Below are 26,546 nucleotides of genomic sequence, written 5' to 3'. Positions count from 1 at the left end.
GCTTGCCGCCCCAAGCACGCGCTTGGTGTGCAGGGGCCTGGAGCCGCCCCTGACTGGAGATTCCCCTGGTGGCTCTGCAGCCGGAGGGCAGGGAAGGGCGCCCAGAGATCCCCCTGCAGACCAGCCCACGGGAGGTGGGAGTGAAGCTTCAGCTCTCCCATGTCTGACTTGGGGTGTGGGTCAGAGACCGGCTTGAAGCCAGAGCCATTATTAGCATTAGTTCCCAGATACCCCGGTGAGGGGCACCTGCGGGAAAGCAAGAGAGACTGACTGGAAGATGGACAGAATTACAGCAGGATGGACAGACAGACAGACAGACAGATGATAAATCCCCCCACTTCTCCAAGGTCTGCCAAGGCTCCGCTCTGCCAAGACCGGCCAGCTGGCCTCCTCCGTCCACATGGAACGTGTGTCCGGCCTGGGTGGTGACACCCTGTGCTGCGTCCGTGTGTCCGGCCTGCGGTGACACCCTGTGCTGCGTCCGTGTGTCTGACCTGGGGGGTGACTCCCTGTTCTGTGTCCGTGTGTCCAGCCTGGGGGTGACTCCCTGTTCTGTGTCCGTGTGTCCGGCCTGGGGGGTGGCACCCTGTTCTGTGTCCGTGTGTCCGGCCTGGGGGGTGACACCCTGTGCTGTGTCCGTGTGTCCGGCCTGGGGGGTGACTCCCTGTGCTGCGTCCGTGTGTCCGGCCTGGGGGAGTGGCGCCCGGCTGTGCCCGTCCCTCTCCGCTGCTTGGCAGGGGCCTGGTTGTGGCTGCTGGACCCAGACAGGGGCTGGCATCCGCCCGCGCTGCCCAGGTGGTGAGATACGGTGAGAGAGCAGCTAGGACAGCGAGTGCCCAGCAGGCAGGAGCTGGCAGGAGGCACAGTGGGCCCCAGTCTGACAGGAGGGGGTGGGTACGTGTGTCAGCCAGGCTCTGAATCCTCCCCACTCCATCCCAGTCACCCGCAGGTTTGCACCTTCCCCAGCTCTCCTCCCCTCCCCCACCCCCAAGGCCTTGGGAAGACCTGGGCCCAGGCCTGGGTGTGGGGGCATTGTATGCAAATAGCCCATTGTGCAGCCTTATCTCCTGGCTCTGGGCTATCCCCCCCATCAGAGGGCCCAGCCCCCCCCATTTGCATTTTCTATCCCTAGGGTGGGTTTCAGTGAACGGCCTGGGAGGGGTTGTTTCTGTCTCCCCTTCCCCCTCAGCCCTCAGGCATGGGCCAGGACCTCAGCCCTTCCCCCTCAGCCCAAGGAGCTGGTATCCCCGCCCTTGCCATGTCTACAGGACAGCTGTCACTCAAACGTGTTCACACAATGCTAGTGTGGATGGCACCAGGCCCTAGCTGGCCGGCTGCAGCTCGGCCTCCCGGCCAGTTGGCCCCACCGCTTGGCAGAGGGTGTGGTGGAGTCAGGGCCAGGGGCACCATCTGTTGGGAAACATCTATCACATGGAGATGGGAACTGGGATCAGTGTGGGGCATGGCCCCGGTGCCATGGGGAGGGGTGCGGTGGCGGGCTGAGGGCAGCAGGTTATTCTGTCCCCCAGGAGGGCCATGCCAGGCAGCCCTAAGCTGGGTGTTGTATCAAGAGGCAGAAGTGGGTGGGTGTGGTAGTGAGAGTGTGTGTGTAGCAATGGGAGTTGTGTGTGTGAGTGTTGTATGAGTGTGGCAGCAGCACACGTGTGGTGCAGGAGTGCATGTGTGTATGCATACAGTGGGTGTGTATGTGCATGCAATGCATGTGTTTGTGCACTGTGTTCGTAGTGCATGTGTGCATGCAGTGTGTTTGTGCAGCGTGTGTGTGTGCGTGCAGTGTTTGTGCAGTATGCATGTGTGTGCAGTTTGTGCAGTGCCTATGTGCGCAGTATGTATGTGTGCATGCGGTGCGTGTGCAGTATATGTGTGTGCGTGCAGTGTGGTTTTTGCAGTGCTTGTGTTTCTGCAGTGCGTGTGCATGCAGTGCATTTGTGAAGTGTGTGTGCACGCAGTGTTTGTGCAGTGTGGATATGCAGTGTGCATGGGTGTGCGCACCCAGTGTTTGTGCAGTGTGTATGCAGTGTGCTTGTGCTATGCATGTTTTTATACAATGTGTGTACATGCACATGCAGTGTGTTTGTGCAATGTGTGTGTGCAGTGTATGTGTGTTTGTTCACTGCACGTGTGGCAGCAGCTGGGGTGTTCGTGTGTGTATCAATGATGGCAGGTGTGTGAGTGTAGCAATGGTAGATGCGTGTGAGTTGTCTATGCATGTGTGTGTGTGAATGTGGCGCTGCCGCAGCATGTGTGCGCGTGCAGAGAATGTCCAGCAGCAGCTGGGGTGTGCGTGTCAGTGGCAGGTGTTTGTGGGTAGGTTGTGTGGACCAACGGTGGCAGATGTGACTGTGTGTATGTGTGTGTGTGTGTGTGTCTGTAGGGTCCAATACAGTCAGGGAAGAGGCATTATTTCCAAGACACGTCTCACACACTCCTGCGTGTGTGTGATGGTGGTGGGTGTTTATGTTTGTGTATAAGTAGTGGCAAGGGTGTGTGTGTGTGAGTGTGCATGGTGGCAGCTCTGGGTGCGCAAATATGCATTATGGCAGCAGGTGTGTGTGTGTGTGGTCACAGCAGGGTGTCTGTGTGTGGAGTTGCAGCACGGGGTTGGGTGTGTGTGCAGTCTCAGTGTGGAGTGTGTTTGTGTGTGTGTGTGGAGTTGCAGCATGGTGTGTGTGTGTGTGTGTAGTTGCAATAGGGTGTGTGTGTGTCTGTGGAGTCGCAGCAGGTGTGTGTGTGTGCATGTGGAGTCGCAGCAGGATGTGTGTGTGTGGGGGAGTTGTAGCAAGGTGTGTGTGTGTGTAGTCACAGCAGGGTGTGTGTGTGTGTGGAGTCACAGCAGGGTGTGTGTGGGTGTGTGTAGTTGCAGCAGGCTGTGTGTGGGTGTGGAGTCACAGCAGGGTGTGTGTGTGTGCGTAGAGTCGCAGCAGGTGTTGTGTGTGTGTGTGTGGAGTTGCAGCAGGATGTGGGGGAGGAGTTACAGCAAGGTGTGTGGGGTGTGTGTGGAGTTGCAGCAGTGTGTGTGTGTAGTCACAGCAGGGTGTGTGTGTGGAGTCGCATCAGGGTGTGTGTGTGTGTGTGTGTGTGGAGTCGCAGCACAGGGTATGTGCGTTCGTGCTTGTGTGTGTGTGTGTGTGTGTGTGTGTGTGAGCGCGCACGTGCAGTGGCGGCAGAGGCGGGGCGGGGGGGCTCTTTCAGGGCCCCTTGTTAACCCAGCTGTTAATTACTCGGCGCGGGCCCAGCTGCGCCCTTTGAAGTGCAAACAACCGGTGCATCGCTTTGAACTGCTGAAACAAAGCTCCAGCCTGCACTCCCCCCACCCCGGCTCTGGGCCCTGGCCCCCCATCTCCCGCCAGCCGGGATTTTCCCCGGCTCCCTCTGCCCTGCACCCTGACCAGAGCTGGGGGGCTGGGGCAGGGCAGCTGATGCTGGCTGGGTGGGTGTTGCCAGGGTGCCCCCTGTGCCACAGTGTTATCCCATGGGAAGAGCTGGAGATAGAACCCAGGAGTCCTGGCTTCAAGCCCCCCCTGAATCCCCCCGCCGCTCTAACCACTAGACCCCACTCCCCTCCCAGAGCTGGAGATAGAACCCAGGAGTCCTGGCTCCCAGCTTCCCACTCTAATCCTTAGACACCCCCCCCCCAACCCCTTAACCCCAGAGCTGGGGACAGGACCTGACTTGGCCCCTTGGTTCTAGCTCTGGGAGGCTGGCACGGGGGTAAAGATCCCAGCAGCCAGGGGGCCGTGTCCCGGCCCATGTGCTCCCAGCAGGAGGTGCCATGGAGCTGGTCTGCAGAGCTGCCAAACCCCAGCGGATTCTGGGTCTCTGCTCCAGCCCTGGGGGGAAGCTGCCGGACTCCGCCCCCGGGCTCGCCAGCCCCCGCTCCCGGGGCCAGGTAATAGCAAGTGTCCCTCACTTGGGGTCTTGGAGTGTTTCACCGACACCCCTGAAATCAGCCCCTCCCCAGCCCCCAGCACGTAACTTATGGGAGATTGGGGGAAACTGAGGCCTGGAGCATGGTGGTGACCGACCCAGAGGCAGCGCTGGGGGATGGAACCCAGGAGTTCTGACTCCCTGGTCTCCCCTGCTCTGACCACTCAGCTGGGTCGGCTCCCTCCCCTCCCAGAGCTGGGAATGGATATTATTGAGGTGCCTGCATCCTAGGAGAAAACCCAGGAGTCCTGGCGCCTCCCCCACGCCCCCACTTCAGCTCGCTCCCCGCATGGGAAGGAAGAGGTTCAGAATGGCACCCAGATGGTGGGTGACTCACGCAGCCTGCAGGGGGTTTGCCCATCACGCACTGGGCTGGAGATGGTCCCGCTGGGCACCTGGGGGGGTAGTGGTGCCCGCTGCTCTCCCCTATGGGCTCTGGGTGTCCAGCTGCTGCCCCAACAGCTGTGGGGGAAGCCCAGGGCTGGGCTGGCAGGGGGCTGTGGGTCGGGAGTGTGGGGCACCGGAAGGGCTGGGGGGAGCCCAGGGCTGGGCTGGCAGGGGCTGTAGGTGGGAATGGAAGGGTGTTGGCACAGTTGCGTGTGGGCAGCTAACCTGGCAGGATTGGGGGACTCAGGCAGGATGGAGGGGCCCTTAGCTTGCAATGTCCGCTCTGTACCCCAGTCCCAGCGCCATCCTGGGCTCCCAGCCCCTCACGCTGCCAGGCCGGGAGCCCCCTCCCCCAGCAGCGGCCCCTTCCCCGGCTCCCTGGCACCGAAAGTTTCTCCGCAAAGTGAATCTTCGCCAAGTCCCACCCCAGCTGCCCGGGAAATCCAGGGATCAGCTGCAGCAGAGAACAAGTAGCAGCAGCTCGGGGGGACCCCGGGGCCGGGCCAGGCCCCCCCCAGCCTTTGTTTCATCTCGTCTCCTGCCACCCGGCTGACGGATATCGGAGGAAGCAGCCGAATGGTTCTGATCCGGGGGTACAAAGGCCTGGAGGGCCCCGCACGGAGCCGGGACGACGGGTCCAATTTGCTAGTGCCGTGTAGGCCCGGCTTTGAAGCACCTGTTTAGCATCCCACGGCACCCACCAGCTGAGGAGCAGCTGCTGCCAGTCCCCCGCCATGCAATTAGGGGGAAAACAAGGCAGCGGGGCGGGCGCCCCCCTCTCCTTGCATTAGGCTGATGTGGGGGGCGGGGGGAGCACGCGTGCTCCTCTGCTGCCCCTCCTCCGAGCTCCAGTCTCTAGAACTTAACTTGGGCCGGGGCCGGGAGCCACAGGTGCTTGGCCCTTCCCAGGGCACACGGGGGACTCGGTTTCCCCCTTGGAGTTTGGGGCTCGTCCATGGGGGGCAGCGCCGGGGGGGGGGCGTGGACGGGCCGCCAGCCTGGAGTCACGACCGCCCGGGCTCCTTCCTTCCCCGCAGTCCCCCGGGAAGCGGCTCATTAGCAGATGACTCCGAGGGGAGCCAGGGGGGTTTGGGGGGGGCTGTGTTACCAGTCCCAGAAAAGTCCAGGGGGGCATGAATAATACATCTGGGGGTTGCTCGGCGAAGCAGCAGGGGGCAGCCGCCCGTCTGGCTTGTGCTGCGGCTCATTAGCTGAGCCGGGGATGTGCCCGGATGGCAGCTCCCGGTGCCAATGGCCTCTCGGCCTCTGCTGCCCCCAGGGCTGGCAGGGAGCAGCCCCACCCTGGCCCGCGCTCCCTGCCGTGAAGGGTGGGGGCTTTGGCCTGGCTAAGCCACAGGCCTGGAGGGCCCTGTGTCAGCCCCCCACCAGTGCCCTCTGGCAGCTCAGTGCAGAGTGGGCCCCAGTGCCCGGGCTGAGAGACGGGACCTGGTGCTGGGCAAGGGGCTCTGTGCTGGGGGGCAGCTGTGGAGCAGGGTCCAGTGTAGCAGGGTGGGGAGGTGGGGAGGTGTGGGGTGCAGATGTAGGGCAGGCAGGGAGGTGTGAGGAGTTGGGGGTGTGGCAGGGAGGTGTGGGACTCTGGGGTGCAGACGTGGGGCAGGCATAGAGGTGTGGGGTGCAGGTGTGGGGCAGGCAGGGAGGTGTGGGGAGTTGGGGTTTGGCAGGGAGGTATGTGGGGCTGGGAGGTGTGGGGTGCAGATGTAGGGCAGGCAGGGAGGTGTGAGGAGTTGGGGGTGTGGCAGGGAGGTGTGGGACTCTGGGGTGCAGACGTGGGGTAGGCAGGGAGGTGGGGGTGCAGGTGTGGGGCAGGAAGGTGTGGGACTCTGAGGGTGTGACAGGGAGGGGTGAGACAGGCAGGGAGATGTGGCCGGGGTGCAGGAATAGGGCAGGGAGGTGTGGAATACAGGTGTGGAGCTGGCAGAGAGCTGTGCTGTGTGTGCAACACACCGGTGTGTCTGACCTGTGTTGAGCATGAGGAAGGGTCCCTGGTGTATGTGGATCCGTGCGTATGTTAGTGTGCGCTCTGCCAGCTTGTGCTCTGTGTTGAAGTGTGTTGTGTGACTGTTTAGTGTGTTGAGTGTGTGTCATGCAATGCATCAGTGTGCATTGTGTAGCTGTGCTGTGCATCAGTGTGTGCTTTGTTATGCAATGTGCGTTGTGTAGCTGCGCAGTGCATCAATAGTCATTGGTTTGTGCAGTGTGTTGGTGTGTGTTGTGTAGCTGTGCGGTGTGTTGGCATGTGCAGTGTTGTGATGTGCAGTGTGTCGGTGTCCACTGTGTTGTGTAGCTGTGCGTTATGTTGTGTTGCGCAGTGTGTCAGTGTGTGCTGTGTTGCGGATCCGTGCAGTGTGTCGGTGTGCGCTGTGCTGTGCAGTGTGCACCGTGTTCTGTAGCTGTATGTTGTGTTGGTGTGTGCTGTGTTGTGCAGTGTACCAGTGTGTGCCGTGTTGTATAGCTGTGCAGTGTGTCCGTGTGCGCTCTGCTGTGCAGTGTGTGCTGTGTTGTGTAGCTGTGCAGCGTGTTGGTGTGCACTGTGTTGTGTAACTGTGTGGTGCGTCAGTGTGCGCCATGTTGTGTAGCTGTGCGTTGTGTCGGTGTGCACTGTGTTGTGCAGTGTGCGCTGTGTTGTGTAGCTGTGCGTTATGTCAGTGTGTGCTGTGTTGTGCAGTGTGCACTGTGTTGTGTAACTGTGCGGTGTGTCAGTGTGTGCTGTGTTGTGTCGGTGTGTGCTGTGTTGTGCAGTGTGCACTGTGTTGTGTAGCTGTGCGTTGTGTTGGTGTGTGCTGTGTTGTGCAGTGTGCGCTGTGTTGTGTAGCTGTGCGTTGTGTCAGGGTGCACTGTGTTGTGCAGTGTGCACTGTGTTGTGTAGCTGTGCGGTGTGTCAGTGTGTGCTGTGTTGTGTCGGTGTGTGCTGTGTTGTGTAGCTGTGCGTTGTGTCAGGGTGCACTGTGTTGTGCAGTGTGCACTGTGTTGTGTAGCTGTGCATTGTGTTGGTGTGTGCTGTGTTGTGCAGTGTGCGCTGTGTTGTGTAGCTGTGTGTTGTGTCAGGGTGCACTATGTTGTGCAGTGTGCACTGTGTTGCGTAGCTGTGCGGTGTGTCAGTGTGTGCTGTGTTGTGTTGGTGTGTGCTGTGTTGTGCAGTGTGTCCGTGTGCATTCTGTTGTGCAGTGTGTGCTGTGTTGCAGACCCGTGCAGTGTGTCGGTGTGCGCTGTGTTGTGTAGCTGTGCGTTGTGTCGGTGTGCGCTGTGTTGTGCAGTGTGCACTGTGTTGTGTAACTGTGCGGTGTGTCAGTGTGTGCTGTGTCGGTGTGGGCTGTTTTTGCAGTGTGCACTGTGTTGTGTAACTGTGCGGTGTGTCAGTGTGCGCTGTGTTGTGTTGGTGTGTTCTGTGTTGTGCAGTGTGCACTATGTTGTGTAGCTGTGTGTTGTGTCGGTGTGCGCTGTGTTGTGCAGTGTGTGCTGTGTTGTGTCAGTCTGCACTGTGTTGTGCAGTGTGCACTGTGTTGTGTAGCTGTGCGTTGTGTCAGTGTGCACTGTGTTGTGTCGGTGTGCGCTGTGTTGTGCAGTGTGCACTATGTTGTGTAGCTGTGTGTTGTGTCGGTGTGCGCTGTGTTGTGCAGTGTGTGCTGTGTTGTGTCAGTCTGCACTGTGTTGTGCAGTGTGCACTGTGTTGTGTAGCTGTGCGTTGTGTCAGTGTGCACTGTGTTGTGTCGGTGTGCGCTGTGTTGTGCAATGTGCACTGTGTTGTGTAGCTGTGCTTTGTGTTGGTGTGCGCTGTGTTGTGCAGTGTGCACTGTGTTGTGTAGCTGTGCGTTGTGTCAGTGTGCTCTGTGTTGTGTCGGTGTGCGCTGTGTTGTGTAGCTGTGCGTTGTGTTGGTGTGCACTGTGTTGTGCAGTGTGCACTGTGTTGTGTAGCTGTGCGTTGTGTCAGTGTGCGCTGTGTTGTGTCGGTGTTCGCTGTGTTGTGTAGCTGTGCGTTGTGTTGGTGTTCACTGTGTTGTGCAGTGTGCACTGTGCTGTGTAGCTGTGCGTTGTGTCAGTGTGCGCTGTGTTGTGCAGTGTGTCCGTGTGCGCTCTGTTGTGCAGTGTGTGCTGTGTTGCAGACCCGTGCAGTGTGTCCATGTGTGCCCGCTGTGCGTGCTGTGTGTGCCCTGCCCTGTCCCTGCGCCCAGCTGCCCTGCGTGGCTGGCGCTTTGCCCTGTGCAGCGGCTCCTGGCACCGCGCCCGCAGCGAAGGAAATCAAAGCTGGAATCGACGCCTGCGTCTTCGCAGATCAAAGGCCCGAATTTACCTCGTGCTTCGCTTGATCTTCAACCCCCCCTAATCAAAGCACCCCGGAGCCCCCGCCCGGGGATGGCGTCCTGCTGCCTGCAGACCAGGTGAGCTCTGGGCTGGGGGTTCGCGGTGCCCGTCCCTCTCCCGACGGGGTCGCCCTGGGTGGCTGGGGGGAGCGGGAGCCCTGCGTGGCTGGCACCCAGAAGCTGGTCCTGGGGAGAGGTGCCAGCCTGGGCGGCTGGGGTCCCTGGTGAGCTGCTCACCCCTGCTCTGGAGGGCGCCCTCTAGTAGGGAGAGAGAGCACAGCCCCGTCCCATGACCAGTTTAAGGCACCTCCAGGGCCCTGTGGACTCCCCAGGGGTCCGACCCCACTGGAGGGACAGTGTCCAGCTCTCTCTCTCCACCCCACAGCCTCCCCTTCCTGCCCACTGCCAGGGTGGCTCTGCTTGGATGGGGGCTGGGCCCACTGCGTTCTCCCCCTCCTGCCACACACAGAGTCCCGTGCTGGGGTGGCACTGGCCGGAGCCCCCAAAGAGGAGGATCTTGGTGGTTACACCCCAGGGGATGAATGAGGCAGCTCCCCCCGCTCTCAGAGCTATGGGCTCAGGCTCTCGGCAGACTCAGGCAGCGTTGTTGAGTTAGTTACACTTGGGCCATAATTCTGAGTGTTTCTCCCCAGCTGTGAGGGCTAGAATCCATCCTTTTCCAGTAAGAGCCAAGAGTCTGGTCTGATCCCCTGACTCCGGGAGCTGGGCGTGGGCCTGCAGCTCCTCTCTGAGCCTTCCTCCAGCCAACGAGGGGCCAGTGAGCGCCTAGGGGGACCTGGCCGATCTGTTGCCTCCAATGGGGGGGAAAGGTTCCCCAAGATCTCACCACACAGCCCTCCTAGGGAGAGGGCTCCATCCCCAGGACGGGTGCCGGGCTGGGTGAAGAGGGGGATCTGGGGGGGTCTGGGCCGGGCCTGCCCCAGCTGGCATCTCTAGCACGTGCACGAGTGGTTAGAGCTGAGGGGAGGGGACTGAGAGCCAGGACTCCTGGGTTCTATCCCAAAAAGGACGTGGTGTCTAGTGGTTAGAATGGGGGGAGACTGTGAGTGTAAAGACGTATTGTCCCTTTAAATCTCAGTCCCACAGCGCCCCCCGGCGGTCCCTGAGGGCCATAGCGAGGAAGGGGGCAGAGGCCCCACTCCAGCCTTCCTGTCCCAAAGGCAGCTCGCTGCTGCCCCCTTGTGTTGGCCCGAGGCTGGGGCGCAGGGACAGGGCTGAATGACAGATGTACCCCACAGACGCCCCCCCACCCCGCAGGCAAGGAGGGAGGGTTCGGAGTGGCACGTGTGTGTGTATGTGGGGGGACCCATCTTTGGGCAATGATCTCCCCCTGGGGGGGACGCTGCCCGGGCCCTGTTGCTGGGCAGAGCCCGTCGGGGGACCCCTGCCCCCCGCCCCCCTGCCGCTGCCAGAGCCCAGCCCAGCTGTGACGTCTGGACTCTGGCCTGTTAAGGAACCCACCGGGGGAGCGAGGATCAGCAGAGGCTCAAGGACAAGGAGCGTGGCTGGCTGGAGAGTCTGGCTCCGGGGCCAAGCTCCTATCGGTGGGTGGGGCAGTCGCGGCCCTCCCTTCCTGCCCCCCAGGGAGCAGGGTCAGGAGGGGCCAGGGCACAGGAAGGTTGGCCCCCGTGGAGATAACCGAGGGATCCGTCGCCCGGCCTGCCGGGAAAGCTGGCCCTGCAGTGGCCAGGGCCTCTGCCCAGTCCCGAGGTCTGTGAGCGGTGGGCCCAGGTGGGTCCCAGGGGATGGGAGCCCCAGGACTGTTGGCACCTTTGCTCACAGCCTTGGGAGAGGGGCCAAGGAGTGACCAGGCTGCAGAGAAAATCTGCTCTGGGCTCCTCTCCCTGCACCCAGCCGGAACCAATTTATTTACCCCTGAAACCCTCAGAAAAGTGCCGCCCAGCCTGGGTGCAGAACTGGGCAAGCAGCCAAGAGCTGGGAAGCTGCAGCGCTGGAGTTTGGCACCAATACCCTGATGCCAGCACCCCCTTTTCCCTGACCCAAGAAGTTTTTGGCTCTTTGGAGATGGGCCATTTCCCCCTGGGGTTCCCGCTTCCATTATCAGACAGGCAGGGCCAGAGCAAGGGACTCCCCTGGGTTCTCGTCCCATCTCTGGAGGGAGCGGGGTCTGGTGGGCTGGAGCAGGGAACTGTATTTGTGGCTCTGGGAGGGGAGAGTTGAGTAGTGGTTAGAGAACAGCAAATGGCAGTCAGGCCTCCTGGGTTCTGGTTCTGGGAGGTGCGAGGGGTCTAGTGGAGTTAGATCAGGGGGCTGGGAGCCAGGACTCCTGGGTTCAGTCACTGACTTGCTGTGTGTTCTTGAGCGAGTCCCGCCCCCGCTCTGTGCCTCAGTTTCCTCATTTGTAAAAAGTAGCTGTGCAGCCTCCTCTCCCATGGGCCGTGCTGGGATTCTCTCGAGTGCCTGGATGCCCTCCGACCCCCAGGGCAGAGTTGGGGTGAAGGACAGCAGAGGGCGAGAGCCTGTGCCCAGAGCGCCAGAGCCAGCAAAGGGCAGAGCTGCCCAGAGCCCGGCCTGCTTGTCGCCTGTGCTCACCGGATCCCATCTCTCCAGCTTCCTCCACTGGGCCCATCACCACAGTGTCTGGTTGGGAGATTCGTCCTCAGCACCTTGCGGGAGCAGTCGCAGTGTGGGGAGAGTGGCTCGAGCTCCCCTCCTCCCTCGGCCAACCTTCTCAGGTGCCCTCCTCTGCCTATCAGGTACTGTTGGGTAAAGCTAGTTAACCCTTTGGGGATGCGGGTGTGCACCCCAGAGCTCGCCCAGGCCTGCAGTGCCTGTGTCCACTCCTGCCCCCCTGGTCTAGGCGCAGGGGAGAGAGGGGCCATTGGTCTTTTCAGCATGGATTGTGCGGCTGCTGCTCTCTGGCTTTGGCTGGGACCCACTTGCTGGCTCTCCCGGGCGTGGCGAAGAGCTCTCGTGACGCACGAACCACATACGAGAGGCAGGTGCTTCACGGGCCAGCGGCTCCCCGGAGGGGCAGTTCAGGACAGCAGCTGGCTCCCCGGAAAGAGCAAGTCCCATTTGCTGAGTGCCAGGACCTGGCCCCACTGTGCTTACCCCCAAAACACCCCTTGTGCTGCAAAACACCCCGCCCAGGGAAGGGGGCGGATTTGAACCAGGGACCTTTTGATCCCTCGGTGCATGGAATAGCCACTAGAGGGGGACAGCGAGCGACCAAGCCAGGAGGTGCACTGGATTGCTGCCCTCCACCCATCCCTGGAGCTGTCAGTCACCCCAGAGCCGGGGGGCAGGCGCAGGCAGTGGACAGTCCCCTGCCACCTGGGGCAGCCAGGAACCTCCTGCCGGCGCTGATGTCATATGGAGGGAGGCAGCAGGGAAGAAGCTGTGGGTGCGAAGTGCTGGGTATGAGCAATTCCCACTGGGGCATCTGTCTCCCCCACCCTGGAGCTGTTCCCATTGGAGGCCTGGTCTCCGGGACTCCTAGCTTGGGGGTAAGACCCTCAGCAGGGGAAGGATCCGCTAAGGCAGGGAACTGCAGTCCCTCTGCTCTCCAAAAAACTCCCCGATTTCCCTGTAAGAGCAGGGCAGGCTCCGGTCTTGTCCACACCGGTGGAAACAGCCTGATTCCGGCCCTTTATCCCTGAGTGCGGCGCACATTGAATGGTGATCTGCACTAGCGTCGTGAATCCTGCAGGGGTCAGTGCAAAGAGCAGCTCCTGGGGCAGCTGCCTGGAGGGCTGGAGTCACCCATTGCAGGGGGCAGTGCCGTCCAGTGGGTAGCGCGCTGAGCTGGGCCCTAGTCTCTCGCCTATAGTGCTGAGTGACCTTGGGAAGTCCCTTTGCCTCGCTCTGTGCCTCGGTTTCCCCTCCCACCCATGGTCTGTGTCCATTGTAAGCTCTTTGGGAGCAGAGGCCGTCTGGGGCCTGGTCTCTGCACAACAGCTGAGTGCCCACAGGGGCAGGAGGTGGGCGGGGCTGGCACCACACAGGAAATCCCCCCCCCTCGCCGGTGCAGAAGGACCCAGAGTTTCGCAGCACATCCTTCCGTAGGAGCCCGTGGCAGGAGGGGGTCTCTGGAGGGCAAAGGCTAAATGGCCTGGTGTTTATTGCTCCGGCTCGTCAAGCTGGGCCAAGGGCTCCCCGGGGGCTTTGACAAATGACTGATCCCTGCCAGCCCATATGGAAGCAGCTTGCAGAAGACTAGCCCGGGGGCTGGGGGCTGGGCCAAGCCCCGGGCAATCCTGCGCTGGCTTTGAACCACAGCGGGACACTAACACTTATCCCGGGCAGTGGCTCGGGGTGCAGGGTCAGCCGCAGATGTCACGAGTCTGGGCGTTCTCAGCTGCAGCAGCAGGGTTTTCTGAGCCCGCCCAGGGAGGCCTGTTGGAGGGGAACGGGGTTGTGCTCAGAGCTATCGGGGGTCCCAAACCAGACCTGCCAAGGAGAGACAGAGTGGATTGTTGTATCTGTGGAGCAAGCCCAGCATGGGGGCAGGGAGGGGCCAGCAGCTGGACAAGGGGGGTTCAGAGCAGAAGAACGTGGGGGGCTCAGAGTCAGCTGGACTGGGGAGGGTAAAGGGGTTCAGAGTAGGGGGGCTGGGAGTTGGGGTGGGGGGCCTAGTACAGATAGGTACATAATGTCAGTAGCACCCCTAGGAGAGCTGTTACTGCAGAGATACCCCCTCCCGAGGAGGCAGAGATCCGCCCCCCCAGGGTTACTGAGCCCCTGAGGGGAACAGGGAGATCCCCAACTCTTAGGGGAAATGCCACAGATCCAGAACTCAGCACTGCAAGATGGGGAAACCAGGGCACAGAACAAGGACTCACTCCATGTCACATCGTCAGAGATGGGAGGAGAACCCAGGCATCCTGGCACTTTACTGCTTTAACCACTAGACTCCCCTCCCCTCCCAGGGCCTGAACAGAACCCAGGAGTCCTGTCTCTCATCCCTTTCTGCTTTAAGCACTGGATCCCACTCTCCTAGACCGGGGAATAGAACCCAGGAGTCCTGATGGCCAGGCCCTGCTCTAACCACTAGCCCCCACTCCCCTCCCAGAGCTGGGGAATAGAACCCAGGAGTCCTGACTCCCTGAATGCTCCGCTATCTTCCCAGCAACCTGGGCCATGCACCCACCTAGGTGTGGGTCTCTCCCGGTGCCCTGGGGTGCCCGCTAACCCTGCCCTGCGCAGCCTGTGCTTGTCTCCCCGGGGGTTTGCGTGTTCCCTGCTCCAAGCTGGCCTGGTTTCCTGCCGTCAGACAATAGCATTCAGGGTGGGAGGGAGAGTGAAGATGACTCTCCGCGGCCCCAGCCCATCACCCTGTTACCCTCGGGCGGGCCAGGCTGCCAAGTGGCAGGCAGCCAGGCGGATCCTCGGAGGCTCATTGAAATACAGGAACCCATCCTGGAGCTCTCCTCCCCGCGAACAATGTGGGGGCTGAGGGGGAGCTGGCCACGGCCTCCCCGAGGTGGGATTAACGCTGACAGGACGTGCTGAGCGAGCGGGCCAGGCAGCCAGCCGGCGCGATAAGACGCCAGGGGAACAATGGAAGGAATTGGAAGGCCGCGGGCTCCAGCCTGCACCACCCAGACTTTGAAGAATGGGCCGGGGAGAGGCAGCAGGAGCTCCCGACTGGCCGAGGCGGGTGCGGGCCGCAGCTGGGAGGATGGGGATGGGGCAGCGCAGGACGGCCTGGGATGCCAGGGCAGCACCAAGCAGGCCCCGCTGACAAGCAGGCCACTGTGGCGGGGCAGGGCCCCAACACATTGGCCATAGCACCCGGACGGTGCTGCCGTGCTCTGGACACAGCCAGGGCCTGTGCTGGGCAGTGCCCACTGCCGGCGACAGGGGGCAGTGCCCAGCGGGCCCGGGGCCAGGGGCGAGCTGAGAAGGCCGCAAACCGTCATCCTTGGGCGGCGAACTGGCGGCCACCAGGGCAATTAGCTGGGGAGCCATTGTCCCTCTCCTGCCAGCTCCTAGCATGGCTGTGGGCAGCCAGGTGCCGCTCCCTGGGGCGAGGCGCTGCCGCCGGGTGGCTTTGCTAGAATGTCGGGGGCCATAGGAGCTGGGCTCCCCACACCCACGGGTGCTGGTGATGGGAGAGGATCCCACAGAGCAGGACATGGGAGGGAGGGACTGGGGGCCAGCAGGGAGCTCCACCACCTTGTTCTCAGCTGCGACATAGCAGCATGAGGATGTTATGGATAGGGAGGGGAGGTGGGGGCTGGACAAGGGGGTGGATGTAGGGCTGGGCGATGGGCGGGGGCAGCCTCTCTCTGCCCCCAAGGCCTTTAGTCCAGTGCCTCACGGGTCATTCGGTGCCTAACTCCCATTGGCTGGAGTGAGAGAAGAATGCGATTCCCTTGGGAGAGCCTCTGCTTTGAACAATCCAGCATCTAAAAGGTTACATGCCTCCCCCCCTCAGGCTAAATGGGACCCCCTCCTCCCTGTTTGCTGTGCTCCTACTGGCTGGAAGTGTCTGGAAATGGATGCAGGCGGAGGCGTCATTGCAATGGATGTTACAGCCGGCACCTGCCCTGGAATCTCTCGGGGGGCAGGGGGGGCAGACAGCCAGCCAGGAGCAGGGTTGGAGGGTGCTGGAGACTGGCTCTGGGGCTCCATGCCAGCCGTGGCATCTTCCTGTCTGAGTGCGTGTGACTGTGGCACGGGGGGCGCGGGTGAGGGGCCTACTGCTTGCCAGGGTCCTGTCCCCCTGCGGCTTCCCTTCCATAATGGGGGGAGGGGGCCGATTTCAGAGCCTGGGATCAGCCGCTGGATACCACAGTCATGGGCATGGGAGCAGACAGACCAAAGGGGCCCTGTGGATGGGGCCAGGGGTGCGGATGGCTAGCGGGGGAGATATGGAACTAGGGGAGGATGGCTGGGGAGCGGTGCACGGGGTGGGGATAGAGGGGTGCATAGGGGGATGGACAGACTGATGGGGGAGCAGGGGAGGCATGTAGCAGATCAGCTGCTTTTCCCCTCTCCCCAAAGGCCGAGGGCATTGCCCTCCCTGCACGGCACCTCGGGGTGTGTGTGTGTGTGTGTGTGTGTGTGTGAGCGGGGCAGGTGCTGGGGCAGGCCCGCTCACCCAGTGCCCTGTCTCTGACCAGGGCTGCTGCCAGACCAAGGCGGTTATCGAGCCATCCTTCCCCTGGTGTCCCGTCCCAGCATCCGGCCGGCGGAGGTTTTCGGGAGCCCCGGAGCAGGAGGCTCCTGGCTACAGGCCATTGCTGGGCCTGTGCCCTGCGTGTGCTTGGCTCAGCCCCGGGCACACGATAGTTCCTGTGTTTTGCGCCGCAGGGCCAGGCATGAGTCCGGCTCCTGCGAGCGGGCCCCGGGCTGGGCCGAGGGGGGAGCGGTTTCCTCCCTGTTGGGATTAAGTGCCTTGTGGCCCATTCAGTGGGAAGATCCTGTTTATAGGGAAGGATTCACTTCTGTGTCCCCGGGTTACCTAGAGGCCAGGCTGGGGGGAACGGGGGGGTGGCAGGGACGGTGGCTATAGGCACAGTGATGGGGTGGGGGCTGCCTGGCTGCAGGGCTTCTGGGGTTCAGGTGCTTGGAGACCCCCCAGGAAGATGGGCCTGCCACTCATGTGGGCTCCTCCCAATGTGCCAGGCCAGGGCACACCCAGCAGGGCCCCCTCCCCCAACAGGCCGAGGGGAGCCTGGTCTCCGTGGCCCGTTCAGCCCCTGACCTCTCTGCTGAGGCTGCCCCCCCAGCATCAGGGGGCTTGGTGCTGAATCCGTCTGGTTGCCTGGGGCGGGGGGAGGGGTGTCCCCCACCTGGGCTGGCAAACAGGATACGGGATGACAGCTCCCAGGTGGGGGGCCACAGCGACTCCCCTTGCGAGGCGGGGGGGGGGCTTGGAGATTGGGGTGGGAGGAGGCCTGGGGGTTGCTGGAGGCAGAGAAGGGGGATAGGACAGTGCACCCCTCCCACACACACACATCCTGAAGGTACCAGGCTCTCTGAGTGCAGCCCCCAGACTGGGCAGGGAGCAGTGGGCACGACTGGGTGCAGTGGGGCTATATTCATAACCCCATTCTGCCTTGGGGACGCGGAACTCAAAGGGCCTAATTCTGCCAGGAGTGGGGCCCCCAGTCAGGGGGAGATGACTGGGCATCCGGCAGGATCAGCCCCCAGGGGCAGGATGCTCCTTGTGTCCCAAGGCTCAGCCCCTTCTCCAGCCAGTGTCCTGCCTTTACGTTTCCCTAGGGATGATGGTGGTGAAGGAGCTGTGGGTCAGAGGGGGGTAGATCGGAGCCCAGGAAGGGGCTGTGAGTCAGAAAGGGGGAGGGGGTTGTGGGTCGGGGGGGTAGATGGGAGACGGTGGGGGCTGTGGGTCAGATGGAGGGTAGATGGGAGCCAGGGGTTGCTGTAGGTTAGATAGGAGTAGATGGAGACCAGGAGGGGGCTGTAGGTCAGAGGTGGGGGGGCTCTGTGAATCAGAGGGTGCTTGATCGGACCCCAGGGAGGAGGCTGTGGGTCAGAGGGTGGAGGATAGGTGGGAGCTGTGGGGGGCTGTGGGTCAGAGGGGGGTTAGATTGGAGCTGGGGGAGCTGTGGGTCAGAGGGTGGTGAGGTGGGAGCTGTGGGGGGCTGTGGGTCAGAGGGGGGTTAGATTGGAACCCGGGGGGGGGGGGACTGTGGGTCAGAGGTTGGGGGATGGGAACTGTGGGTCAGAGGGGGATGAGATTGGAGCCCAGAGGGGGCTGTGGGTCAGAGGGGGGTTAGATTGGAGCCCGGGGGGGCTGTGGATCAGAGGATGGGGGGGGTGTGGGAGCTGGGGGGGTAGCTGTGGGTCAGAGGGGGGATAGATTAGAACCTGGGCCCTGGGGGGGCTGTCGGTCAGAGGGTAGGGGGTGGGTGGAAGCTGTGGGGGGCTGTGGGTCAGAGGGGGATGAGATTGGAGCCCGGGGGGAGCTGTGGGTCAGAGGTTGGGAGTGAGTGGGACTGGGAACGATGGGGGGCTGTGGGTCAGAGGGGGCGGGGCCGTCCCAGGGGGCGGGGCTTGGCGGGGTCCCGGCCCGGGCGATAAAAGGGGCTGCGCCCCCCTCCCGCCTGGGCTGCCAGCATGAGCCGCCTGGCGCCGGGCCGGGCTCTCACCGAGCAGCGCTTCCAGCAGCTCTACGGGGCGCCCGAGCCCCGGGGCCGCCCGGCGGGGACGCTGCGCCGGCGGGTGGCCCGGGGCTGCCGCTGCTCCGGGGCGGCCGCGCTGCGGCTCCTGCGGCGCCGGCTGCCCATCGCCGCCTGGCTGCCCGGCTACCGGCTGGGGCCCTGGCTGCTGGGGGACGCGCTGGCCGGGCTCACCGTGGGGATCGTGCACATCCCCCAGGGTGAGCAGCTGCCCCGGGCCCCCCGCTCCCCCCTATTCCCCCCAAGTCCCGGCTCCAGCCTCGCCCCAGCCGTTCCCCCCTATTCCACCCAAGTCCCGGCTCCAGCCTCGCCCCAGCCGTTCCCCCCGGCTCTCCCCCAGTCCCGGCTCCCCCCTCTCTCCTCCAGCCTCGCCCCAGCCGTTCCCCCCTGCTCTCCCCCAGTCCCGGCTCCCCCCTCTCTCCTCCAGCCTCGCCCCAGCCGTTCCCCCCTGCTCTCCCCCAGTCCCGGCTCCCCCCTCTCTCCTCCAGCCTCGCCCCAGCCGCTCCCCCCCGCTCTCCCCCAGTCCCGGCTCCCCCCGCTGTCCTCCCCAGTCCCGGCTCCCCCCGCTCTCCTCCAGCCTCGCCCCTCCGTCCCCCCCGCTCTCCTCCAGTCCCGGTTCCCCCAGCTCTCCTCCAGCCTCGGCCCCCCGCTCTCCCCCAGTCCCGGCTCACCCTCTTTCTCCAGCCTCATTCCTCCTGACCCCCCAGTCCTGGCTCCCCCCGTTTCCCCCCACTCCCCCTCAGCCTCGGCCCCCTGTTCCCCCCTGCTCTCTCTGCAGTCCTGGCTCTCCCTGCTCCCCTCCAGGCTTGCGCCCCCGATCCCCCCAACACCCCCCTAGGTTTGGCTCACCCCACCCCCCTCCAGCCTCGCTCCCCCTGTTCCCCGCTAACCCCACCCCCAGTCCTGGCTCCCCCTCCTCCCCCAACCCCCTACTGGGCTCTCCCTGGCCCCCCCCAGCCTCGGTTTCCCCTTGAGCCCCCAGCTCCGGTGAGGGGGAAATCTCCTCCCCAGCTGTCCCACAGTCCCCTGCCCCGCATCTCTCCGCGGGCTCGGGTGCCCCAAGGCGGGTAGCTGCCGGCTCCGCGACGGCCGATGGAGAGACGGATCCCAGCTCTAGAGCGGTTCTGGCCGGGGTGCCCAGAGGCTGGAGAGCCACTTGCACGGGAGAGACAGCGAGCCGGGACTCCTGGGTTCACTCCTGGGGCAGCGGGGGTCCAGCCGGGACTCCTGGGTTCGATCCCCAGTTCTGCCTCTGACTCACTGTCTTTCCACCCCTCGGGGCCTCAGTTTCTTCCGGGTGTGGGAATAACCAAGCCAGGAGAAGGGCAAGGTTTAGACAGACTCAACCCTGTGGTGTTGACAGGGTCCGGCCTGGCCTCAATGCCCCTCTGAAACAGGAGCCCTCTGTTTGGGGGGGCTGCTCTGACCCCCCCATCTCAGTCTGTATCTCACCCTCTTGCCGAGGTCTCTGGGCGGGGGTGTAGCAGCGTCCCTGAGCTCTCAGCGGGATGATGCCGCTCAGTCCTTAGGAGAGCAGGGGGCAGTTATGGACTCAGCTGCCCCCGGCTTACCCCCGTACCCACCTCGGGTCCCCGCAGGCATGGCCTTCGCCCTCCTGGCCTCCGTGGCCCCCGTCTACGGGCTCTACACCTCCTTCTTCCCTGTCATCCTTTACATGCTCTTTGGCACCGGGCGCCACATCTCTACTGGTGAGTGGGCTGCTGATGCCCAGGGCTCAGCTGGGTGAAATAGGCAGGGTGGGATCTGGTTCCTCGGGCGTTGCTGGACCAGCAGCGTGTTCCCATGATAGTGCTGGCGCAGGGGGGAGTGGGGTGGACATCCCCATAACCAGCCAAGGGGCTGAACAGGGCCCCACCCTGATTGGTGCCCTCCCAAAGCTAGGAACATGTGGCTGCCAGCTGTGCCCTCCCACAGAGTGTTGGGCATGGGGGGTGTCTCTGTGGGGTGGGATGCGGGGGGGCAGAAATCATGGGAGATGGGACTAGAGACAGTGGGGGGATCTGTGCATGGGGCGGGCACTGGAGGGGCAGAGGTGGGGGAGGGCAGGTGGCACTGTCTGGGCAGGAGGGCAGGCCTCCCAGGGGGCGGCTGGGCAGGGCTCAGGGGCCATGTCTCCCTTCCCCTCCCCAGGCACCTTTGCCGTGGTGAGCCTGATGACGGGCTCCGTGGTGGAGCAGCTGGTGCCCTGGCCCCTGGAGCCCAACGCGACCAGCGCGGAGCTGGCGTGGGTGGAGGAGCGGCGCATTGGCGTGGCTGCTGCCATGGCCTTCCTCGTGGGGCTTCTCTTGGTGAGTCTGTGCCTGCCAGGCTGCCAGAACCTGGGGCAGGGACCCTCCCTGGAGATAGTGGGAGCGGTGGAAGGGGGACAGGGCATGGATGATGAGAGGGCAGTGGGGCAGGGATCCATTGGGGGAGGGGAGTGAGGTGGGGATCCATCGGGGGGGGAGAGGAGGGATCCATTGGGAGAGAGGAGGGGAGTGGGGCAGGGACCCATCGTGGGGGAGAGAAGGGAACCTGAGGGAGGGGAGTGAGGCAGGGATCCATCATGGAGGGGAGAGAGGGACCCTGGGGGGATCCATCATGTGGGGGGGAGGAACCCTGGGGGATCCATAGTTGGGGGGAGAAGAGGGCGAGACCCTGGGGTGAGGGCAGGCGGCAGGGATCCACTGGGGGGAGGAAGGACCGTGGGGATCCATCATCAGGGGGCAGAGGAGGGACCCGAGGGGCGGGGAGTGGGGCAGGGATCCATCATGGGGTGTGGGGAGAAGGGACTCTGGGGATCCATTGGGTGGGAGAGAAGGGACCCTGGGGGGAGGGGAGTGGGGCAGGGATCCACTGGCGGAGGAGGGACCCCAGAGGGATCCATTGGGGAAGAGAGGAGGGACCCCGGCACCGTGCCCTGCAGCAGGCACCGCTGATATCCCCTTCCCCCCAGCTGGTGATGTTTGTGGTGCAACTGGGCTTCCTGGCCACCTACCTCTCGGAGCCCATCGTCAAGGCCTTCACCAACGGGGCGGCCCTGCATGTCCTGGTCTCCCAGCTGCCCAGCCTGCTGGGCCTGGCCCTGCCCCGCCACACTGGCTCTTTCACCATCTTCAAGGTGTGTCCGGCCCGGGGAGGTGGGGGGGAGAAGAGCATGGGGTGGTGGTGAGAGAAGGGGGGCAGGGAGGCGGAATGGCAGGGGAGGGGAGCTGGGAGCAGGCCCCCCCGCTGCATAACGTGCCCTGTGCTGCCCCCAGACGCTGGCATCGGTGGCGCAGGCGCTGCCCCGGACTAACGTGGCCGAGCTGCTCATCTCCGCCCTGTGCCTGGCCCTGCTGGTGCCCATCAAGGAGATCAACACACGCTTTCGGAACAAGCTGCGGACCCCCATTCCAGGAGAGATCGTGGTGGTATGTACCCCTGCCCGGTCCAGATCTGCCCGTCCCGTGCACCAAGTGGCGTAAGGAAGAGCCAGGGGTTGGGGGAGTGGGGGTCTAGCAGGGGTGGGTGACAGGCCATGGGCATGGGAGGGTTGGTGCCACCCTGGGTGGTGTAACCTGCTGGTCCTCTGCCCTTTCGCCAGGTGCTGGCAGCCACCGGCGTCTGCTTTGCCTCCTCCCTGGACACGCGCTACGACGTGCAGATAGTTGGCCACCTGCCAGCTGGGTAAGGAGTCCCCAGGGCCCCCTGCCCACCCCCTCAGTGGCATCCCACGGGGGCAACCTCCAAAGCCGCCTCCTCCGGGGACTGGACCAGCACAGCCCCTCTTGTCCCGCCCGGCCTGGTGACTGCCTCTGTCTCACTCAGGTTCCCGCAGCCCCGGCTCCCGGCCCTGCAGTCGCTGCCCCAGGTGCTGGGGGACACAGTGGCCGTCGCTTTCGTGGCCTATGCCGTCTCTGTGTCACTGGCCATGATCTACGCCGAGAAGCACAGCTACACCATCAACCCCAACCAGGTGTGTGGCCGCACTCGGGCTGCTGACGGAGGTTGGGGGTGGGGGTCATGGAGTGGCCTGGCCTGGCCTTTCTATTGCCAGAGGCTGCCTAGGCCCTGTGCCCAGGATCGCCCCCTCCCCCAAGTTGTGCCCCAGTGTCTCACCTGGCCCCGGAGCATCTGGGTTCCCTCCTGGCTGGTCCCTGGAGCCCTGACCTGTCTCCGTCCCTGGCCACAGGAGCTGCTGGCCCATGGTGTGTCCAACATAGTCTCTTCCCTCTTCGCCTGCTTCCCGAGCTCGGCCACCCTGGCAACCACCAACATCCTGGAGAGCGCGGGGGGACACACACAGGTATGTGGGTACAGGCGGCGGGCGGAGGGGGGCTGCAGACCTGGGGAGAGACAATGTGCACTGGAGGTGGGGCCGTGAGGTGTGTGGAGGGTGAGTTTCTCATGCTCCCTAGCTAGTGGGGTCCCTCCTGCAGCCCTGGCTGGCTCATGTAATGACTTTGCCAGGTCTCAGCTTGGTGGCCAGTTGACCTGTGTGGCTGGGCACAATCAGAACCCTCTCCTCTGCAGACACCGGGCAGAGGAGGCTGGCACTGAGGCTTCGAGTGGGGCATGAAGGGTGGGGGGCTTCCTCTGTGCTGCCCTGCATCCCCCCACAGGACCCAGCGCTGGCCTCACCGCCCGGGCAGAGCCTGCCCACTAACCCGCCCTCCTCATCTGCAGCTCACCGGCTTCTTCTCCGGCACGGTGGTGCTCATGGTTCTCATGTGGCTCGGACCCCTCTTCCGCTACCTGCCCAAGGTGAGGCTGGGGGCGTGCGCGTAACCTGGGGGAGGGCTGGTGCCCACCCTCCTCATCCCTTGAGGGTGCCAGGCCCAATGACCCCTCCCCATTAGGCACTGACTTCCCTTGTGTGCTGGTGGGGTTTGCCCTCGCCTGGGGGATCCAGCCTGGGTTGGGTGGGGGCTGCTGGACGATGGCAGACACCCCACTTCCTCCTACCAAATGGCAGCCCCCCACCCCAGTGACTAGCTGGCTCTTCCCAGGATGGCTGGAGTGGGGTGGGGGGGAAGAGCTCCCTCCCTTGGCACCAGCTAGCACAGGGCAGGGGCTGGCACCTCGCCGCTCACACCCCTTCTCCCACCCCCCCAGGCTGTCCTGGCCTGTATCAATGTCACCAGCCTGCGCCAGATGGTCCTGCAGTTCTGGGACCTGCCCGAGCTCTGGAGGATCAGCCGGATTGACTTCGTAAGCAGCTGCGCCTCCCCCGACTCACCTGTCCCCGGGCGGGGCGAGCCCTGGGTTTGGTGCCGGAGCCAGGCATGCTGCTGCCCCAGGGTAGAGGGTGGGCACTGCCAGCTGGCCCAGCCCTCCGAGAGCTGTTCCAGGCCTGCCCCACCCACTGAAATCGGCCAGAGCAGCAGACTGGGGCCCAGTATGTGCCAACTCCCCCCAGAGGCAGAGTTCTCCGGCCCCTGGGGCACCAGCCACGATTGACCCACGGCGTGATCAGGGCCGTACTCCTTGGTTACTAGCATTAGGGGGTTTTTGGTGACCTGTAGATGCTCCATTGTGCCAGGGCAGTGCCTGGCACAGAGCGAGACTGTCCCCGAACTCCCAGTTGAACTAGATGAGGGGTTGGCAGCACGGAGAGGGCAGAGGCTGCAGCACAGCAGGGCTGTAAGCCTAATACCTGGCTCTCCAAGTCCCCACTGGGTGCCCTACCCACTAGACCACGCTCCTCCAGAGACTTAGGGTAGATTCTCCCCTGGTGTAACCTCACTGGGTCCTGTATGTGTGACCAGCGAGTGCATGAGCCCCAGGAGGACCAGCTGGCTGGACGCCCCCCTTCCCCGTCTCACCTCTGACCCCGCACTCTCGTTCCAGGCTGTCTGGGTGGTCACCTGGCTGGCCGTGGTGGTGCTGAATGTGGACGTGGGCCTGGCCGTGGGGGTCGTGTTCTCCATGATGACCATCATCTGCCGCACGCAGAGGTACCGGAGCGCCAGGTGCCCGGCCCTGCCCCACAGCTGGGCTTGCTTCCTGGGAACCTGCAGAGCCAGGGAGCTGCATCCAGCTCTGGCATGGGCTGGGGGGTAGCTCTCTCTGCCCCCTGCTCCAGGCACAAGCCCCCCAAGGAGCCGGCCGGCCATGGCTATTTGGAGATCTGGTTATCAGAGGAGGAGGAAAACAGGACCAGGGTTCCAAGGCAGGAATCTGCCTTCCCAGCTGCTGTCCCTGTCTCTGGCCAGTGCCGGCCTGGCCTTGGCACGGCCAGACAGCTCCCCGCCTGATGCACCTTCCTCTCCCACAGGGCCGAGTGCATGACGCTAGGCAAAGCGGCCAACACGGAAATCTACCGTCCTCTCCAACGCCACAGCAAGGTACAGGTGCTGCAGGGCCTGGCTGCAACCTGGGGCAGGCTGGTTGAAAGTGCTGGGGAGTGGGGTACATTGGGAAGGATGCGGGGGGGGCTTGCCCTGGGCTCCATTCGGATGGCACCCAGACTGGCCTGGGTACGGGGGTGTCCGTGTCCTGAGAGGCAGGGCTGATCTCTCAGCCCTCTTCCCCACCCCCATGGGGCAATTCAGCATCCAAACCCCCCTCTCTGTTTGGAGAGGGCAGACAGACACCCATGGGCAGGGCCTGCCCCCCAGGCTGCAGCCAGCGCTCTGTCCCCCCCAGTGTTTTGAGATCCCCGGCGTGAAGATCATGGCTTACCACGCCCCCATCTACTACGGCAACCGCGACTTCTTCCGCGAGGCGCTGAGCCAGCTGCTGGGTTTGAGCCGGCCGAAGGGCAGCCGGGGGGAGAAGGTGCCACGGGCTGTGGAGAGTGGGGCCAAAATGAGCATCAGCACTGTGGTAAGGGAGCCAGTGGAGATCTGGGGGGCTGCAGGGGCCCCAGGATCCTGGGTGAGGGGCTGCTTTCCCAGGGGTTCCCCGCCCCCCAGCAGAGCCCAGCCGCCAGCATGTTTCTGGAGATGCCCAGCCCTGGTCTAGCAGCAGCTTCTCCCCGCCATCCTGCCCTCTCCACTGGGGGTGCCTTGTCCTCTCCATTGGGGGTGGGACTTGGCTTTGGGCTGGAGGTGGCAGGGGGTATCGGGGGCGGAATCCAGGCAGGCCCTGGGCAGGGTTTCGGGTGACCACAAAGGTGGCATTAACTGGCTTGTTTCCCTCAGGAAAACTGTGTCCCCAGCTCTGTGCCGGATGGGGGAGCCAGGTGCCCCAGCTCAGGTACACAGGGCCCACCACAGCTCCCATTCTCTGGTTTGGGGTGGATGGGTGCGCTGGTATAGGAGAGGGCCGGCATCTTGTCACAGGTCCCAGCAGCCCAGGTGGCACGCAGTGGTCCCCTTGTGGGCTGGGGGGGGGCTGTGGAGGTGGATCCTCGGGGGGGAGGGGGGGTTTCTCAGAAGGGTGGCAGCCCTGAGTCTCCGAGCCCCCGCCCCTCTGTAGGGAGGGGTCTCCCTGGCACTGTGCTCTGTGGTGTGGGGGCCCATTTGGCTGGGATCATGGGGCCCAGATCCTGTGGGTGTCTCCACAGAGCCACCCCATCCTCAGGCCGGGGGTCCATGCAATCGTCCCCTCCTCTCTTTCCCGGGCAGGTGCCACTGGCAGAATCCAGGCTGCCATCCTCGACTGCAGTGGGATTGTCTTCGTGGACTCCGCCGGGGCCCGGCTGCTCATTCAGGTACCTGGGGCGGGGTGGCCCTGATGGCAAGTGGGAGGTGGGGCTGGGATGTGGCTCCACCCACTCCTAGAGATGCCAGCCTGGGCTCTCCTTGCCTTGCAGATGTGCGTGGCGTGCCAGAAGGCTGGCATCTGCATGAACCTGGCAGCATGTAATGGTGAGTTGGGGGGTGTCCCTCTGCTCCTCTCCCAGTCCCCCAGCGCTCCGCCGGGGGTGCTGGGCTGAGCCGCGTCTCCTCCTTTCACTTGCTGCAGGTGAGGTCCTGGAGACGCTGACCAGCAGCGGCCTGGGACAGCACCTCTCCCCACAGCAGGTGTTTGTGACGGTCCAGGATGCCCTTGCCTACATCACGCAAACCACGGTGAGGGGGCTGGCGCAGGGGTTCCCCTCTAGGGGGTGCCAGTTCTAATCTGGCTCTAGGGCCAATGGGGGTCTGCCCCCTCTGGGGACATTGGCTCTGATCCAGCCCCAGGGTGGGGGGAACTGGACTGGCCAGAGGGCTGGGAGTGGGACATGGGGGTGGCTTTCCCCATCCATCTCGGATAGAGCCCAGCAGGAACTGACATCTCCAGTTTGTGTGGAATGAGTGGGGTGTGGGGACAGTGCAGTGCCCCTAAGGAGAGGGGGAAGAGCTGGGCTCCATCCACCCCATTCCTGTAGGCCAGCTGGCTTTGGCAGGGGGGCTGGGGGCAGAATGTGACTCGTGCTCAGGATTCACGCTGCTCTTTTTTCCCCCCCTCCCCCCAGGAAAAGGTGGCTGAGAAGAATCCGCCAATCTGGGTGTAGGAGCCCTGCCACGGGACTGTGGGCACTGCCCGGCCTGTAGGGCCCCTGGGACCAGCCTGGCTCTTGGGCCGTAAAAGCAGGTTGATTGCCAGGTGCTGTGAATTCCTGCTCTGCCCACAGGGCTCCCCGGGACCAGGGGGCCAAGGAGCTGTTTGCAGACCACAGAGCCGGGATGGGGCAGTTGCCTGCTCCCAGGATGGATGGAGCCTCCTGCCCCAGGTCTCCAGGGCAGACTGACCTACAGCAAGCGGCTCCCAGGCAGGGGGGCAGCAGCAGCGCAGGGCAGAGGGACCTGGCTGCACGCAGGCAGGGCTGGTGCTGGCCAGGAAG

General features: G+C 63.7%; 1 protein-coding gene across 3 annotated transcripts; it reads left to right on the top strand.

The window, feature by feature from the left end:
* The first annotated feature begins 11,359 nt into the window (after positions 1-11,359).
* Positions 11,360-26,521, top strand: LOC127035604 (solute carrier family 26 member 10-like). Of its 3 annotated transcripts, none has more exons than XM_050925649.1 (18): positions 11,360-11,392; positions 19,390-19,500; positions 19,943-20,100; positions 20,748-20,912; positions 21,052-21,204; positions 21,378-21,460; positions 21,602-21,749; positions 21,966-22,079; positions 22,460-22,537; positions 22,889-22,984; positions 23,624-23,730; positions 24,051-24,120; positions 24,422-24,601; positions 24,919-24,973; positions 25,345-25,430; positions 25,533-25,587; positions 25,685-25,791; positions 26,178-26,521. In XM_050925649.1, the coding sequence occupies exons 2-18, from the start codon at positions 19,392-19,394 to the stop codon at positions 26,214-26,216; spliced, it is 1,803 nt and encodes a 600-aa protein (XP_050781606.1). In that variant the 5' UTR covers positions 11,360-11,392; positions 19,390-19,391; the 3' UTR covers positions 26,217-26,521. The 3 variants fall into 3 exon arrangements, 2 of the variants coding, with proteins under 2 accessions (XP_050781606.1, XP_050781607.1); XM_050925650.1 differs by lacking the exon at positions 11,360-11,392 and adding an exon at positions 17,890-17,991; XR_007769884.1 differs by lacking the exons at positions 11,360-11,392; positions 25,533-25,587 and adding an exon at positions 17,913-17,991.
* Positions 26,522-26,546: the final 25 nt, after the last annotated feature.

This window comes from Gopherus flavomarginatus, chromosome 16 (assembly GCF_025201925.1).
Source record: "Gopherus flavomarginatus isolate rGopFla2 chromosome 16, rGopFla2.mat.asm, whole genome shotgun sequence".
In the NCBI taxonomy this organism is placed as follows: domain Eukaryota; kingdom Metazoa; phylum Chordata; order Testudines; family Testudinidae; genus Gopherus; species Gopherus flavomarginatus.
Note: the sequence above shows the minus strand (reverse complement) of the source record. Positions and strands in the feature narration are given on the sequence as shown.